Here is an 18,050-nt window from a genome sequence, read left to right on the forward strand (position 1 = left end):
AATAAAATCTTTACAAAAATAAAAAATAAAGTATCTTTACAACAAAAAGTTAGAAGTGATTTTAAAATATATCTTTATAATGAAAAGTTCTGGAAGTGATCAAAATGTATCTCTAAAGTGGAATGTTTGGAAAATTATCAAATTTAGTAACACTACAAGTGGGACAAACTGATACTATACAACTCTTGATACAATAGAAAAGTATTTAAATTTCATTGTTTCTAGACCACACTGTCCCACAGAAATATAATGCCAGCCTCATATGCAACTTTAAATTTTCTAATTTTAAAAAAGTAAACAGAAATGATTGAAATTTATTTTAATGTAGTTAATCCAAATTACTCAAAATATTATTTCAACCTGTATTCAGTACAAGGGAAAATTATTATTCAGATATTTTGTATCCTTTGTCATACAAAGTCTTTGAAACTGGAAGTCTGTACACTTTTACAGAATACCTCAATGCAGACTAGCCACATCCCCAGTGCTCTCTAGACACATGGTCAGTGGCTACATCACTGGACAGCACGGCTCTAGACCCAACTCCAATATAAGGAAAAGGAGTAGAGCAAATGACCACCCACTCCCCGCAAGTGAAAGTACAGTACGTACTTCTCTGTCACATTCCTGAAGCCCTTAGGAGCAAGGAGCATGTCCTATGCTGTTGTTTTGTGTTTGTCTGTTTTTTGTGTATGTGGGTTCCCCCCACCTTACAACCGATTAAGCTCTAGGTATAGAGGCGGGCAACTAGAAACCTTGATTGATGCCGCGAGACTTTGTTGGCATCTGAATATTTTCTAATATGGATGTGAAGTCATGTTCAAAGACATTATAATAGGAGAGAAAACAGTTTAACAAAGTATCTGCTGACACCGAAACCTACCAGAGCCAGGCACATAGATATCTAATAAGTACTACCACAAACAACAGAAGGTACGAAGGTACCCGTCATCTCATTCCCACTTCAAAAATTTGCAGTGATTCTCCAGACAATTAAATCAATGTGGAATTTCATCCTGGAATGCAGGGATTTTTATAATAAGGTCCCATGTACTTACCTGTTTCTCCTTTTCCTCCCATTCCTCCAAGATAAACACGCCATCCCTGGCATCGTCTCCCAGACTACCCATGCTTTTGTGTTCCACACCCGGTTCTGAAAGCTCAGGATGTGGCCCCGCTCCCTCAGCGGCTACTCCAACCCCACTCATCCTTCACGTCCCATCCCGTCTGTGAAGCCTCATCTGATCAGGCCCACAGACACTGCTCCCTCCTCTGACCTAATGGCCCTGACAAGGCTGGCTGTGGCCAAACACACTTCTGGGCTCCACGTCCGCCTTCCCCGGTGTGCGCTACAGTGGACTGAAAAGGTGGACAGAGGCCAGGGCTCCAATTCAGTTGTGCCACTGGAGGATAGGGTTTGGGGCAGGCCACTTTCCATCCCTAGGCCTGTTTTGTTGTTGTTGCTGTTGTTGTGGCCTCTCTGCTATTTTCCCAGCATACCAGCCACATGCCCGTTCCTCACAGCCTTTTATCTGCTGAACCTGCAAGCCTGCTTTTAGAATTTTACCCTGAACACACACCTCCACAAATATAAAACCACATGTATTCACAAGGTTTCTCACTACCTAATTCTACACAGATCCTGTAAAATATCAAAACTTAGAAGCAACCTGAATGCCCATCCATAGACTGGTTGAATAAATTATGGAACGCCTTTATAATTATATTACACAAGGGGGAGGGGGAGAAGAGGAGGGACAGAAGGGGAGGGAGGGAGTAACAGGAGGGGGAGAGAAACACATCTCGAGGATCTAAGGTGGGAAAATATCCAGGCTATGTTGTGAACGTAAAAAAGCAAGGTGTAAATATACACAACATACTACATGCTACTTTTTGAGTGAAAAAGGAGACATCAAAGTACATGTAAATATTTGCTTTATTTTCTGAAGAAGAAACATGAGAAAGAGAATTCAGAAACTCATGGAAATGGCTAGTTATATGGGGTGGGAACGTCGTGCAAGAGTAAAAATTCCCTGAATGAATACAGTTTGACTTTTAAAACCATGTATTTTACTTATTCAAAACATAAATTAAAAAGAGAAAAGCCAACTAAAAAGTTGAATAAGAGGAAGGACTAAAACCTCAAATACAGAGTTCATTCAAGTAATATTTGAAAAAATGTACTGACTTTGTTTTAAAGACACAGAGAACTGCAAAAACTTTTGTGTGTGTGTGTATGTATATGTCATAGGTCATAGTTATAGATTGACTTGTCAAATTTGTATTGTGTTCTTTTGTTTTATCAGTTTCCTCATTGTTTAGAGGTGTACTAAGATTAAGTGTGTGTGTATATATATATACACACACACTTAATAGGTTTGTTGTTAATAGTAGTATTGATTGGTAACTCTGAAATTATTAACAGAACAAATGAGTAAATATATTGAGGTTCTTGGGAACCAGAGTTCTCACTGTGTGAGAAGATACAAATATTTAAGGGGAGAAGGCAAGAAAGAATTGTGATAGTAGATAAATATTATGATTTAAAATATACATGAGGTCTGTCTGGAAAAAGCCCAGCCATTGTTGATATAACAAGAATGGTTTGTGTAACATCGATGTGGCCTGGCAGTCAAGGAGAGTGGACTGGAATGAACAGAAACTATCTGAACTCGAAAGAAAAATAAGTCAATTTATGGTTGTGAGAGATTTTCATCTTAGTACACCTCTAAACAATGAGGAAACTGGTAAGACAAAAGAACACAATACAGATTTGACAAGTCAATCTGTAACCGTGACCTAATTCACATCTCTAGAACTCTACGATTGCAGAACCAACATTCTTTTCAAACTCACATGGAACGTGTATAAAAACTGGCTCATATACTGGCCATAAGCTTGTCTTATGGGAGGAGACAGAAGGCAGGCTGCTGAGGTGCTGACGTCGTAGTACTTGCTGTTCTTTGACTGGCTGGTGAGTATCTAGATTTCTGCTTTGTTGATAAATTCTGTCTTGCTGCCGTTCATGTTTTGTGTGTATTTTACATGTTTTATGTGTATCCTATATATTTCTTGTTTACTTTTTGTGTGGTGCATTTTATTTCACAACTTAAAAATGTGCATTAAAGTCCTTTAGGAAGGAATGAATCTCCTATCAATACGATAAGCCCAGTGCAGCCTGGTTTCCCTCAGCCCTTCGACTAATTGCTGTTTTTCCAGTTGAGCACCAGATGAAGTAACGGCTTATGCTTAGAGGCTTCCTTGCACAAAACCTACGTGCCGTCAAACACAAAAGGCTTCTTCAGCCCAGCAAGACGCTCACTCTGAGACAGCCGCTGGGGACGCGAGGCTGAGGGAACCGAGCAGCCATGGACCCCACTCACACGGAATCCAGCGCAGCACAGGTTCACAGGCTCACTTCACAAAACAGGCACCATCGCCCACATTATTAAAGGTATTTTCCTCTCTCCTTTTTTCCCAGGCACACAGTCTAATCGGCCTCAGTTCAACATAGGCAGGCTTGTGTTTAGGAACCAGGAAAGAGCACTTTGATTCCGGGAATAACTAAGGTTATGCAGATTGAGGGAGCAGCAAAAGAATGAACCTAAAGCAGGGCCAACACAAAGCAGCCGCCCCAAAGGAACCGAGACAAATAACGTGATCATAGTCTATAGTAATACTAAGCCAATACACCCTGGCTGGTTGGTTATTATTATTATTATTATTACTATTATTCACTAACATCTACTGAGGGCTCATCATCATCATCATCATCATCATCATCATCATCATCAGGAACATTATAGAAAGCTTACCACTTGCCAGACACTATACTCTATACATGATTTTTCTAGATGGTTTCATCTCACCATCTCCCAATATGCCTAGACAAGCAGGCACATTATTGGTTCTATTTTATAGGTGGAGAAAATGGGCTGAGTAAGGGGCCATGATCACCCAAGTAATGAATGGAAGAAATGGAATCCAACCAGCTGGCCTGACCGCAGCATCTGTGATCTGGCCCACTCCACTGCAGTGCCTGCCCGGAACAGTTCAGGCGTGATTTGCACTTGATGATCTCCAAGGGCTCTCTCAACTCCACGTTCTATGATCTGCTTTGATGAACCCATGACAAAGCATTCTACTAGGCCCAGAAATCTCAAATTGTACCAAGCAAAATAAAGAAGCTCAACAAAATCTCTTTACATGATCTGAAAGTCAGAATTCAGGCTCCTTAAGGTTATCAGGATTGGTTCTTCCCCATACTGAATCCTTCAAGCAATGGAAAAGTTTTTCTCCTCTGCCAGTCAACACCTAATATTGTTTCCTCATCATGAAGACAGATGGCACAGATAATATACACAGACATTCCAGCAAGAATAAAAAAAAAATCTGCAATATCTGCAATACAGTTGGCATGGTCTTTAAATACAATCAGACTCAAGACAAATTTGATAACTGCAGTTTTCTGAGTGGAAAAAGTCCCCTCTTTTTAAAATGCCTAAATTTAGTGTAGATGAAATAAACTGCTTACAAACTATTAATATTAGCCTTGGAAAACATATTGGTGGTTAATTGAATATATCAAAGCTAAAAAAAGATCTCAGAAATACAAGACTGTTTTTGTTCTTTATACAAAATACTTAGTGATCAGTCAGGTCAAAATATTCTCATTTGTTCTTTTAAATAGTCATGAGAGTTCTTTTGTTTAAAACGCAAAACTAGCTGTCTAATGTACTTTTTTCTCTTTAAAGGAGAAATAAAGCTAACTCCGTAATGGATATAAAAAGCTGGTAGACATGCCTTAGCCTTCAGGAGTAGCACAAAGTACACCTCACAGAAGCACAGCGACACCTTTGTGTTGATGTGAAAGGCTGAAAGCTGCTGGGAATTAGCAGTAATGTTTTTAAATTAAAAAGAAAAGTATGACAAACTGTTTCTCTTGGAGGCTCTATGGAAAAAAAATTTATTAGGTCCAGGAATCCAACACAACTTGGTATAGTTATGATTACATGCAGAATTGAATGGTTAGAAATGGAATCTGTATAGGTCCAGCCTAAGGTTCTCATCGTCAATCTGTAGGCACCAAATAGTAGCATCCCCAGAAAGCAGGGAAAATCTCCAGTCTGCAAGAGTCTAATGAACCAGATAGACCATGGTATCACCGATATCTTCCCGGAGCCCATTTTCCGTAAGATAAACCTTCTTGCTTGTGAGGTCTATGTGAAAAACCGCGTGCTCAGAAATGAGGGTCTTCCCAGTTTGCTCTTTTCCCAGGACAGGAATTCGCCGAGGCCCCAACAGTGGGTCATCAAATCTCATCAGTTTCACTTTGGAAAGATCTACAACAAAAAAAAGACAATTGATATGAGCATTTAATTACTGACTCAAACCCATGCCCTGACTCTGATAATTTATGTCTTAAACACAACGATCATTACATCTGAAATATATTTTCATCAGATTATGAAATAGGACCCAATCTCAGAAAGCAAAGCTAAACCTAAGCAATCATCCTCTGTCAGCTTTTACCCAGAACAATTGTCAGAGATCCTGTGTAACACATGCCCTGGAATTACAAACCGAGGGGAAGAGTTGAGTCTAATTTTGAGCAGTATCCTGTATGGCCTCTCAAACCACTTTTTATATGCTTCAATTAACCATTTTTCAGAATATCAGAAACTATAAAATGCTTCTCTTCTTTGTTTTGCTTCCTGGAATATATTAAAACTGTAAGAGTTACTGGGGTTTTTTGGAAGACATTTTTGGGAAAAAAAGAATTACTATTCTAATACATAGCACAATGAGTTTCTTGTTTTATTCAAAGGATGAAAGTGTTTGCGTTAACAGGCTGATGAGAGAGACAAGGAGAGAAGGGGAAGGGCAAGGGCAAAGGGCACAGGTTTTAGAAGTTTAAGCTTTTGGATGAACTCCAACCCTCCCCTGCTTGAGGTTTTCCTGATGTGCTCTTGTGCTAGCTGATAAGACGGCTCCTGGCAAAGAAAGCACTTGCCCCTTGATCAAATTTATGATCCAACAAGCCTGCCAACAATTGAGCCTGAAAGAAAAGTTTATTTATTTCAGCAATTCTGAGACTTTCCAACTCCAAGTGATTTTATTTTATATAGGGGAAAAATATGATAAATGACTACAAATGGTGATTCTAAGTGTAGCCTGGCTAGTTATGTTTAACCTGAGCCACAGAAACAGAAGATATTTTCCAAATTACTTCCCACCCCTTTCTAAAGTAGATCGCTGGGTGGTCCGTGAGCTCCACTCCCAATTATGTTGCTTTGAGAGTATGAAGCTTAGCAAGAGAGGGATAAGAGATAAAAGGAGACACAAAAGCAGCTGGCGGCTATGCCAGAAGTACAAGTTATCCACGCATTCTCTTCTCCTTGGGAAACAAACATGGAAGGGCTACAAGTTTAGAGGCAGGATCTTGGGGCTTATAGAGCAATTACCTGCGACTACCACGAAGACAAACCCTGCCTGAGAATCTCTAGAGAGTCCATCTCTGCAGAGGGCATAAAACCTATTCCCAGATGCAGCACAAGCCCTCAGAGTTAAAACAGGAAAGGAGCAGATACGGCCTGCATGACGGCTCTGGTCTCATTTGGGGTAAAAATACGATTCATTTTAACAGCTTTGCAATTCGGCGTGCTCACCAGTGATACCAAATTATTTCGCTATGGAAGCAGTGACAAGGTCTGCCAGCAGATTTTATGCACAGGCCTCTTACTGCAGATCTGCCTGTGTGCGTGTGTCTCCCCCTAAAGCAGACCTCCCTCATCATTCCAAGCAATTCTGAATCAGACTATTTCAAAGAAGCCTTAACACTCAATCAGGCTTCTAAGTGACAAAACACATTTGCTTTGATGTTTCACCATGTAGTTCATTACTGCCAATAAATCTTGGAGCCTCCTTAGTGGTCTGTCTTTTCTTATCCCAGACCTCACCGAAAATGCTGAAATCTGAGTCTGCAACTACACAAGATTTAAGGCACTTAGAGAAGAGATGAGAGTAACTGAAATTCACCAGGGACTGATAATGTGAAATGGAGCCTTTCACGAACTCCAAGTTATCGGTTCATATGTGGCAGGGGTTGCGAGTGATTTCAAGTCATTATCATCAAATAGTTGCTCAGTGGCCTTTGTGAAGCAAAATGATGTTTTTAGCCCAATTCCTCCTGGACTTGGACCACCATCACCCCCAACACAATGGGCACTAACTGGCTGACTTGCTGGTCACTGCGGCAGACAGATGGGAAGCCCTGTTCCCACACTTCATTCCTTTGCCGTCTCACATCCTCCACTCCCTCAGACATCAAAGCATGCTGCTGGCTTCTGGAAAAGTCTCGGGGTCGGAGCTCTTCTGTAGGTACTTGGGAGAATATTAATTTCAAACTCCCCTGACATTTCTAACTATTTTTAAATTTCACAAAAGCTACTAATAAGAAACTTACAGGATTTTATTCACAGCTAGTCTAACAAAGGACATAACATAAGCATTATGCCAGAGGTTCAGTGAAGAACCTAGTCAGTGCTGTGTCTGAGCACATGCTAACCGAGGCAGGCTGAACATTATTATAACACAATTTTCAATACCGGAATACATTCTCTCATGCGTTATCACCTCAAGATAATCCTACTCAGTAGGTCCACACAAATATCTATTTTCTTTAAAAGCCACCAAATTGTTCTTTGTGGCAACAAGTTCTTCCTTTCAAAATTGTTTCATGATTCATATATGCAATATAAAACAGCCGAATAAAGCCAAAAATGGCTTCTTGTATATTCATATTTCAAAACTGTCCGCCTGCTGTCCATCCGCCTTGGAGCCTATGACTGCAAGGATGGCGCTCCCACTCTGCAGTCCCTGGTTTACCGAGGGAACAGGACTGGTACCTGTAACAACATGGATGGACCTCGAAGACATTTTGATAAGTGGAATAAGCCAGACACAAAAGGACAAATATTGCATGGCTCTACATAAAGGCAGAAAGTAGAAAAGCGGTCACCAGGGACTAGAGGGGGCAGAACGATGGAGAGCTATTATTTAGTGGGCACAGGGTCTCGGCTTAAGGTGATGATGGGAAAGTCCTGGCGGTGGACAGCGTGACGGCTGCACAACAATGGGAATATATTTAATGGCAGTGAACCATATACTTCAAAATGACTACAATGGCCAACTTTGTTGTGCATATTTTACCACCATTTTAAAATAATGTCGAAAAACAATAAAATCTCCAGCCCTGATATACTGCTGACACAGAGTGAAACAAATACGAGCACACCCAGCCCACCGCCTGCCACACACCCTGTCCTCTCACCCTCACGGGCACCATTTTCATGCCCTGTCTAAACAATACGGAGCACTAATAATGCCCTGTTCTCATTACAAAATCATAAGCATGTGGCTCTGTAACATAACAATATCAGACTCAGGCACACCATATGACGTTTTAGGTAAAATGTTCAAATTAAAACTATAAGTTATTATACCCATATTATTACCCCACCAACCACACTCAACCAGGCCTTACTACTGCCGGACCCTGGATTTTCTCCATAAATTCATCCCAGATCACCACAGTTGGGAATAATCTCACCCTTTGCCTCACTGGCCATCAGTTTTATCTATACCTCTCTTAACTGCACTAGCAGTTTCTCCTTAGATTAGGAGTATGTATGTCAATAGCTTAGTCCCCTATCCCTTCACCAGATGCAGTGTCCTAATGAGCAGTACTTTGTGGGCTCCCCAAACCCCCTGTGCATACATAGGAGTCTCTTAAAACGCGCCTAACTCTGTATACACTACACATGATAGTCGATCAAGAAGTGCCCACAGAAAGTGAATGAATGACTTCAAGAGAACAAAAAATAACATGGTGCAATGAATTCCAAAGGGCTATTTTAAATCTTCTGTCTTAATGGTATACCGTTACCTGGAATAGAGTCCCATAAATAAGGCCACTGTCTGGGACTTACAAATCTATTCAGAAGAAGTTGATACTAATGGAATGTGGCCGAATCAACTCTTGATTGCCATCAAGAAGAAGGGAGATAATGCAAAATAAGGAATCTCAACATTAATCTGTCTTCATAATTGGGAAGAAAAATAATAAAGACACACTAACTCCCTTCACAGCATGCTCAGTCTAAGATGTGACTGAGTGATTAAAAAAAAACCCTATAAACTACTACATAAATATAATCATAGATTTTGACTTAATCCTGACAAGAAATTAAGTTTACATATTTTACTTGCAGGCACATTGTTTAGAAGAATGACCTTTGGAGTCAGATGGATCTGAGTTTGAATTTCAGCTCAAGGATTTATAGCTGAATGAACTTCACAAGTTATTTAGCCTTTCTGACCTCCACTTTATCATCTGTAAAAGGGGAGTGATAATACCCTGTGTTATAGTGTCACAAAGTGATCAGATGGCTAATACATGGCACACATTCACTAACATTTACTATTTATCTTCCTTCCCTAAGAACAAACCCAACTGGGCAAGTTAGTTTAGAATATTAAGAATATGTGTTCCTTAATTCTGAAAACCTCTGAGAGAAAGAGCAATTGCTTGTTACAATTTAAAGGTAGAAGGGGGTCTTAGAAAAATATCTAATCCGGCGTCCTCACTTTACTAAAGGGGAGATCAGTTTAGAGTTGAATGGCATGGCCAAGTCACCTAGCTACCTACTCACAACGTCCCAAAGAGAATACAGGTTTCCTGGTGCTGGGTCCAATGCTCTTCCCACAACACTACACAGCTATCCCTAAGCGAGTCAGCTACTTTTCTTTCTAGGCTTAGAATTCATCAAATCCACAAGCTACTGCCAAGTGTGCGGGGAAACCATTTACCTTTGATTCCTCGGTCCATTTTCATTAAACGCCTGATTATAGAATCGCAGCTATCTCCTTGCCTGATTTCAATTTTGGTTGAGAAGTGACCATTGGACGGCTGGGGATTCACTATGCAAACCGACACACCAGGCTGGGAAAATAAAAGAGAAAATAATTGTTATAGGAAATCAAACCTGAATACTCTGAACGAAGAGGGCTCTCTGCTACATTTTTAATGTCCAATGAAAGAAAGACTTAATGCTGGCATTCTGAAATCATGACAGAGGGACACTCAAACATGAGAAAAATGTACAAAGCTCATGCTCACAATGAAACACCTAGATAAAATGACAACTGCAAATATCAACATGATGATGGATAATAATGTTTTCTCCTCTACAACTACCCTCATTTACTGAATTTCTACTATGTAGCAGGCACTGTCCTAAGGTTCATTATTCCTATATCCTGAAAGGTAGTTCTTTGAGACCTCTTTTCACAGATTCAGAACTGAGAACTGGGAAGACTGACAAGGTAGGCCAAGGTCATAAGACCAAAAAGGGAGAGCCAGGATTAAACCAGTTCTATCTCATACCACCTCCTGCATTCTGTAGGCTATGGAATAAAAGATCCTGCTCATTATCTAAGATATCTAAGTCCGCTGCTTATCAAGAAAAGGGCATTTTATGGACTTTCACAACTGCAGTCCACCTGACTTGGACAAATGCTGCCATTCGGAATGGATTCTTGGAGAATAAATAAATAGAATCCTCCAAAACTCCAAAAGGTATTTATCTTCACTAATAATAGCCAAATAATAAGGGGGAAAATCAATTCCAGCATAACTTAAGATAATCCATCTATTTCATTGATGCCAGAAATCAAAATATCTTGAAAAACATTCTCAAACCAGGACTCATCTAAAGAATGAAAGTGCCTTTTCACTTTTTAAAAAATTTCAAATTTCATTTTCCACTGTGTTTTAAAAAATAAAAACCAGGTTTTGAAAATCGTATTTTTATTTTTTAACCAACAAACAACATCTGATGCCATCTATTATCGAAGAGTAAGGAAAAGCAAATATTGCACCAACCAGAAAATTTGGAGACCGAAAATCCATCCCAATATCCAACCAACTGTGTGGCCTGGACCAAACCAACCATTTAACTTCTCCGGCCCTCACTTCATCCGATGTAATGATCTATCACGTCTCTTCTAGCTCTAAAATGCAATGATTCAGTGAGATTATTTCAACTTACCTCTGTTCTAAAAACATTAAGTGGTTTCCCAGGACAGCATTCTTCCCTGATTTTATCTTCTGCTTCAGAGGCAAACTTGACTTCTATGTGTTCTAGCTAAACCGAGGGGGGAAAATGGGAGTCATTAGTATTACTTAGTATGACTGGAATTAATTATGACCTCATTTCATCAAAGAGCAAAACTAGGTTCTCCACTTAACATGAAATGGTCTGTGCAATTTTATTATTTTCCATATAAACGTTGAATGAAATCTATAATCAATGATTTAACACTGATCTTAGATGTCTCCTAGTACTGTTATTTATATAATCATGTTTAACATTTTCTATAATGAAATCTGTGAATTACCTGCTATATAAAAGAAAATGAAAAATCAGCATAAAAAGGCTGAACTTAAATAAAGTTCAGACATCTAGCATTTGAGAATAAAAGGTTTCCACCTAAATAAACACAAAAATGTAACATATTGTATATGCCTGAATATAAGATGATCCAAATGTGTCCCCATTTCCCAAAGATCCAAGAAGTTTTTGACTTCCATGAATATATATGAATATTTAGAAATATCCTTAAAATAGATGTCTAGTAATATTTACTAATTTAATTATTAACTTATTTATAATTGCATGACATAAAGGGGTTATTAAGAAATAACTATCTTCCATTCTAATATGAAACAATTTTATTCAAATTCTAAACCTTCATTTTTTTTTCATTTCAGTGTCTTCATTATCACTAGAACCACTTTGTCTTCTAACAGTTTTTCTAGAGCAAATTGTCTTTCCTTCTGCCTTAGTTGCCTGAGAGACAGCATTTTTAGAATCGATATATGAAGCTGTGATGGGGGCCAGATGGTGGGCAAGTGAGAATGTGTGAAAGCTCTTGGTAATGTTCTAGTTCTTGAGTTGGTAGTAGATTCAGGGATGTTCATTATATAGTTATTTTTTAAAAAACAGAATGTAATCTATATATAGGAAATATGGTTGATAATATCAGAATAACTTTGTATGGTGACAGATGGTTACTAGACTTCTCATGGTGATCACTTCATACTGTATATAAATGCCAAATACTTATGTCATATACCTGGAACTAATATATTTATGTCAACTATACTTTTAATTAAAAAGAGTTTTACATTCCAGATTAAAAAAAATTTTTTTAAAGATTTTATTTATTTATTTTTAGGGAGGGAAGGGGGGGAGAGAGAGAGAGAGAGAGCGAGAGAGAAGAGAAGAGAAACATCAATGTGTGGTTGCTGGGGGTTATGGCCTGCAACCCAGGAATGTACCTTAGCTGGCAATCAAACCTGGGACACTGGTTCCCAGCCCGCGCTCAATCCACTGAGCTACGCCAGCCAGGGCTAAAAATTTTTAATAAATTAAAATTTAAAAGCATGACCAGACATGGACCAATAATAATTCATCATAAACCAAGGATTCTATTTAACCCAATTCTGTGAAACTAAGGCCTAAAAGGAAGGGGAAGGGGGAAGAAACAATTCAGAGTACCCCATAATATGAGAGATTTTGAATGTATATGAGGTCTCTCATTTTTAAAAAATTAATTGCAGGGGCGAATATCCAGGTATATCTAGTTATTATTTTATGTATAGAATAATTGATAAGTGAAATAAGACAACAGATCATTTTTTTCTTTCTGCAGCTTCTATATATACCCATTCTCTTTCCCTCCAAAAAAATGTTGACTGATATATTTGGCAAAGTTACTAAATACAGAAGATAAAGTTTATAAAATGTTCATTACAAAACAAAAGCACTGGATTATACTTACTATGGGTAACCAGTTATTACAATCCCTAGCCCCTCTTACCTCAAGGGAATTGCTCAGGTAGACTATATTCTCCGTAAGCACTGTCCGTTCATCAAACTCTAATTGCAAATCCAGAACACGGGGTCCCACCTTCTCCAGATTTTCCTAGCAGCCAAAATGGTTTTGAAAAACAAAAACATTAAGAATATGTTGAAAAGAATATATTTCCTCCAAAGCAATCATTCTTCCCTCAACTGATAAAATCTTCAAATTTGAACAATTAAAGGCAAGGCCTTGGACTCATGGTCTCCCTTATCTATGTCTGCCTGTTAATGAAATTACTAGCTCAGAGGAATTATCATTTAAAATATGATGAGATTATGGCAGCAATGAAAAGACTGGAAAGACGAGGTTTTCAGATTCATAAAATAAATATGATTTTATCATTGTTTATTTAGATTGATTTAATATGCAAACCCAAAGAACTTGCTTGGACAAGGAATCAAACAAATGTGTGAAGATACCCCTTCAGGTAACCAAAATAATAATAAATCTTCCAAGATACCAAATCTTTAAAGCTATTTCAGAGAATATAAATTACTAGTAAGTTCCCTAATATACTCCTGCAAATTTAAAAATAAAATTTAAAAAGCCATACTACATACTGTTGCAAATACAAAACTATTTTCTTAATTTTCTTGAACCTGAAATAAAATATTTGCCAATGGAAAATATAACTTTGGAGAGCCACGTTCATGCACAAATACAGCTAACTGCCTAGAACAGGCTGCACTTACGTGCAAGCGACCTGACATGATTCCTAATATTTATTGTCTTCATTTACCATCCAGGTCTGTTTCTTTTCTGGTGGGGAACAAACATGCTAAAAAGCCAATTTCTTATTACCAGAGTTATTAAACACTTTTCAACACCACTAATATGCCTGGCAAATCACCAGTATTACTGAAAAAATACATTACTACTTAAATAGCCTAACACTGGCTTTTCAAAAAGCCAATTCTTGAATCTAAAACCATATAACTAATTTTCAAATCAGTTTCTCTGAATTCAGTTAAGGCATGTCTTTGCAACCAACAATGGGACATTTTGTTGCATCCATATATTCACAATGGATGTGGCACTCTGACCAACAGGAACAATGACTTAGGAGCATGCCGGCAGACAGTTTATAGCTTGATTGGGATCAGTCAACCCAGAATGCTAAATTATTTCTCAAACTTGAAAACCCATAAGGCTCAGATAATTAATTCTGTCTAGGAGAATTAAAAGGCTCTCCAAAGAATCTACTCCAATACAGGAGAAGCCAAGAGTCTGGGTTTCCATCAGGCAAGCATCTGTAGCCTAGAAGGTTCAAGAACTAATCTAAAGTACAAGAATAACCACTATGTGCCCAGCAGGCTGGAGGGCACCAACTTACATTTGAAAAAAATTTACTGAGCTGACTTCTTGACAGGTAATATTTAAGTATGTTAAAACTGTATTATTTCATTGACTCCTCACAGCACTCTTAAAAGGTAGGTTCTATTAATTTCCTCATGTTACAGATAAAAGACCATGTGGCCGAAAGAATTTTAGTGATTTGTCTAGGGCCTCACAAGTAAGAAATAACAGGCAAACGGGATTTGGACCAAGATGTGCCTGACCTCAGAGCCTAAGATCTTAAGCAAACGACAGCCTTCTTTTATTTCTTTTTGTGAAGAAATCCAATAGATTAACTGTGTACAAGAAAAAAACTAAGAATCTAACTCAGTGCTTCTTCATAGGGGAACTCCAGGGGGGATGCTGAATGTGCCTGCAGGAGACATTTAGCAATGGCTGAAGACATTTCTGCTTGTCACAGTTGAGAGGGGTGAAGGAGAGGTCCCACTGGCATCTAGCGGGCAGATGCCAAGGACACTGCTAAACCTTACATGGGGGTGAACCACCAGCGGCCCACGGGCTGCATGTGGCCCAGGACGGTTATGAATGCGGCCCAACACAAAATCATACTTTGACTTAAGACATTATTTAGTTTTATTACTAAGTTTTATTACCTAGATATATATACATTTGCTATATCAGTGATCACAAACCTGGGTCCTGCTTGACAATTTTAAAAGATTATCGAAAGAGCCACTGCATAATTAGGGTTATTATGTGAGGACTTTTTTGCTTATCTATGGTGGCCAATATCACGAAAATTATGCATGGACCTTTTATTTGCTCATCAATTTTTGTTCACGTTTCTGTATTTAATGTGTGGCCCAACACAACTCTTCTACTTCCAGTATGGCCCACAGATGCCAATAGGCTGGACACCCCTGCCCTACGGTGTACAGGACATCCCCCCACAACAAAGAACTATCTGGGCCAGAATACCAATAGAACCATTGATGAGAAACCTGGTCTCATCCCCATAATAAACAAGATTTATCCTGTTAATGCTAAACTTATACAAATGTTGGATCTTGATGCCAGTAACAGGATCTACTAAAAATACCCTAATGTAAATCAAAAGAATATGCTTCCTCCCCAAATAAAAAGGAAGAGAAAGTAGAACATGAAGAGAATCATTTACTGCATCAATTCTAAACCAGTTTTTCTTCCATAAGAACTATTTTTACATACTCAGCAACTCCACAGGTAAACCCCAAGTCTGGTTGTGTGTTTCGAATAACCACTGATTTAGAAGTGCTATTTCAGCAGATTTCTTGGGGGTGACTTCCCCCTTCTTTGTACTGTCCTATCGAACCATTATTCACGTGGCCACAGCTGCACAAGGTCCACAGCTCACCTTAATCATGGCAGCAAACGGCATCACTTTCTTCATGTGTTTCTTCAATTCTGGCAAACTGCCTAGTTCACTAGCAATGATTTTGTTATCAGGCAATTGTCCACCATTGTTCTAAAAGAAAAAAAAAAGAGTTGGAGAGGAAAGCGGAGAAGAGTGTTTTAATGCAGAATCGATGTGCCTGTCAGAAGTCAGGCAGACACTGGGTGAAGCCTCTACCAGTCTGCCCGAGGACGGCAGGAGAGGGCGCAGCCCTAGCACCACGAGGAAGAGAAAGGTGAGGGAATAATACCAAAAGGAGTCTCCTATTCCCTCTAAATGCAGACACTATGTGATTTTGAGGGTAAGGAAGGAATTAGATGCACCATACTGAATAGTAATTTTTTCTTTAATATATTTTTTAAAGATTTTATTTATTTATTTTTAGAGAGGGAAGGGAGGGAGAAAGAGAGAGAGAGAGAAACATCAATGTGAGGTTGCTGGGGACCGTGGCCTGCAACCCAAGCATGAGCCCTGACTGGGAATCGAACCTGTGATGCTTTGGTTCGCAGCCCGAGCTCAATCCACTGACCTACGCCAGCCAGGGCTCAACTTTTTTCTTATGATAATGGCACTTTCAGGATTATACCATTAGATCTTACCTTGTGAGGAAATAGTCTTATAAACTTTTAAAAGTATTCCCTTAGTTATATCAAAATGAAGAACTACACATAACTATCATACAGATTTATAGGTCTGCTTTTGAACACTTTTTATAAACTGTTAGCACAAACATGAACAAGAGTCCCTAGCTATGGTTCTGTTAAAAATAGTATTATTTCCATCTACTCAAAACCAAGTACCTGCATTTTCTACCATAACATGCATAAGTCCCAAATGTGCTGCTTGAATTTAAATTCATTTCTGCAAACATCAACTGTCCCCTCTGATAGAGTGAGAAAGCAAGCGGCCTTTCCCGAGTTTCAGGTGACTCATTTTCTCCTGGTTGGAGAAGCACAGTATCAAAGCCAAGCACTGGGAATGAATCAAAATGAAAAGTAGCATATAGTAATATTTCTGATAATCCATTTACTTTCAATTCTAACCTTTACTAAGCAAGGTACATGGGAACTTTTTTTTCTCTATTTGTCAGTGCTTTGCTTTGAAATACAGATGAAAGAGAACAGGAGAGGGTAGGAAACACTCCTTCCCCTTATGTCACTAAAAAGGTGCCATATTCAACATAAGAACATTCTTCTTGATTACAAACTAACATTCTTTTGCTCCTTTTGGATAAAAAAAAAATTTTTAAGGAAGCTAATCATTCCGAATGCCAAAAGATAATGTCATTTTGAAACTATGTAATAACTAATCAATGAATACGATGCAAAAATAAAACCTCTAGAGAGCAGTGGTGCCCTGATAGGTGTGGCTCAGTTGGCTGGTTTGTCATCCCACAAAACAAATGGCTGCCGGTTTGATTCTCGGCCAGGGCACATGCCTGGACTGTGGGTTTGGTCCCCGGCTGGGGCACTTACAAGATGAAACCAACAGATGTTTCTCTCTTATGTCAATGTTTTTCTCCCTCTCTTTCTCCATCCTTTCCCCTCTCTCTCAAAATAAATAAACAAATAATAAGTATTGTAAGAGAACAATGGTGATGCATTTCTTTTCAATACATGGGACATTATATACCATATTTAGTTCTACTGCTGCCTTGCAAATGCTGGTATGAATACGCAACTCACTGAGGCACACTCCCACTTTTCACTTTGCTACCTCTGAACGCAGCTTTTACTCTTTCACTGATAAGCCAAAATCTGCGAGCATATCGTAAAGGCTCTATTTCTACTACACACAATCAAACAACAAAGTAGTTCTCCATAAAAACAGGTTCACAAAGAATAAAAACACTTGCCATTCTATTTCCATCAAATTTTGCAAATGTAATTTTTCTGAGTATTTCTTAATTAACTACAAAAATTACTGAGGCAAAATTCTAATAAAGGTCTGTAAAATCAAAGCTAAGGATTTTTTCTTTAGGTTATCACTTTATGCTTTGGCCATAATCTCTATTCTCTCTCTCTCTCTCTCTCAGTGCACCTTCACGGTCTGCATCTAAGTTTAAAGAACTAAGTGTAAATACTGAGGTTCCTTTCATTATAACTATCATATTTAATAGCTGTTTACCTGACAGAGCCAAAAACAACATCAAGCTCTCCATTTCTATGGGTAATTATTAAACTGAACATTTTCTTGTAAATTACTCAACAGCCACACTTCAAGTTTTTCAAACATAATCAAGTTAAGGCTACATGAATTTCAGGATTTTTGCTTCATAATTTTAACCACACACACGTGTAAAAGTCCCATAGCCTTTCATTACATACAACTA

General features: G+C 38.6%; 1 protein-coding gene across 2 annotated transcripts in view; it reads right to left on the minus strand.

Moving 5' to 3' along the window:
• Window positions 1-3,483: 3,483 nt before the first annotated feature.
• LARS1 (leucyl-tRNA synthetase 1) overlaps window positions 3,484-18,050 on the minus strand; it is a 55,415-nt gene continuing 40,848 nt past the window's right edge. The window contains exons 28-32 of one of the 2 annotated variants that reach the window (XM_028527356.2): window positions 15,680-15,790; window positions 12,946-13,050; window positions 11,112-11,207; window positions 9,871-10,003; window positions 3,484-5,342 (exon numbers count right to left, since the gene is read on the minus strand). In XM_028527356.2, coding sequence (XP_028383157.1) covers window positions 5,137-5,342; window positions 9,871-10,003; window positions 11,112-11,207; window positions 12,946-13,050; window positions 15,680-15,790 — 651 coding nt within the window. In that variant the 3' untranslated portion in view covers window positions 3,484-5,136. The remainder of the gene's footprint in view (window positions 5,343-9,870; window positions 10,004-11,111; window positions 11,208-12,945; window positions 13,051-15,679; window positions 15,791-18,050) is intronic. The other variant, XM_036014479.1, reaches the window with a different exon arrangement.

The sequence above is a fragment of the Phyllostomus discolor genome, chromosome 13 (genome assembly GCF_004126475.2).
Source record: "Phyllostomus discolor isolate MPI-MPIP mPhyDis1 chromosome 13, mPhyDis1.pri.v3, whole genome shotgun sequence".
NCBI lineage: Eukaryota > Metazoa > Chordata > Mammalia > Chiroptera > Phyllostomidae > Phyllostomus > Phyllostomus discolor.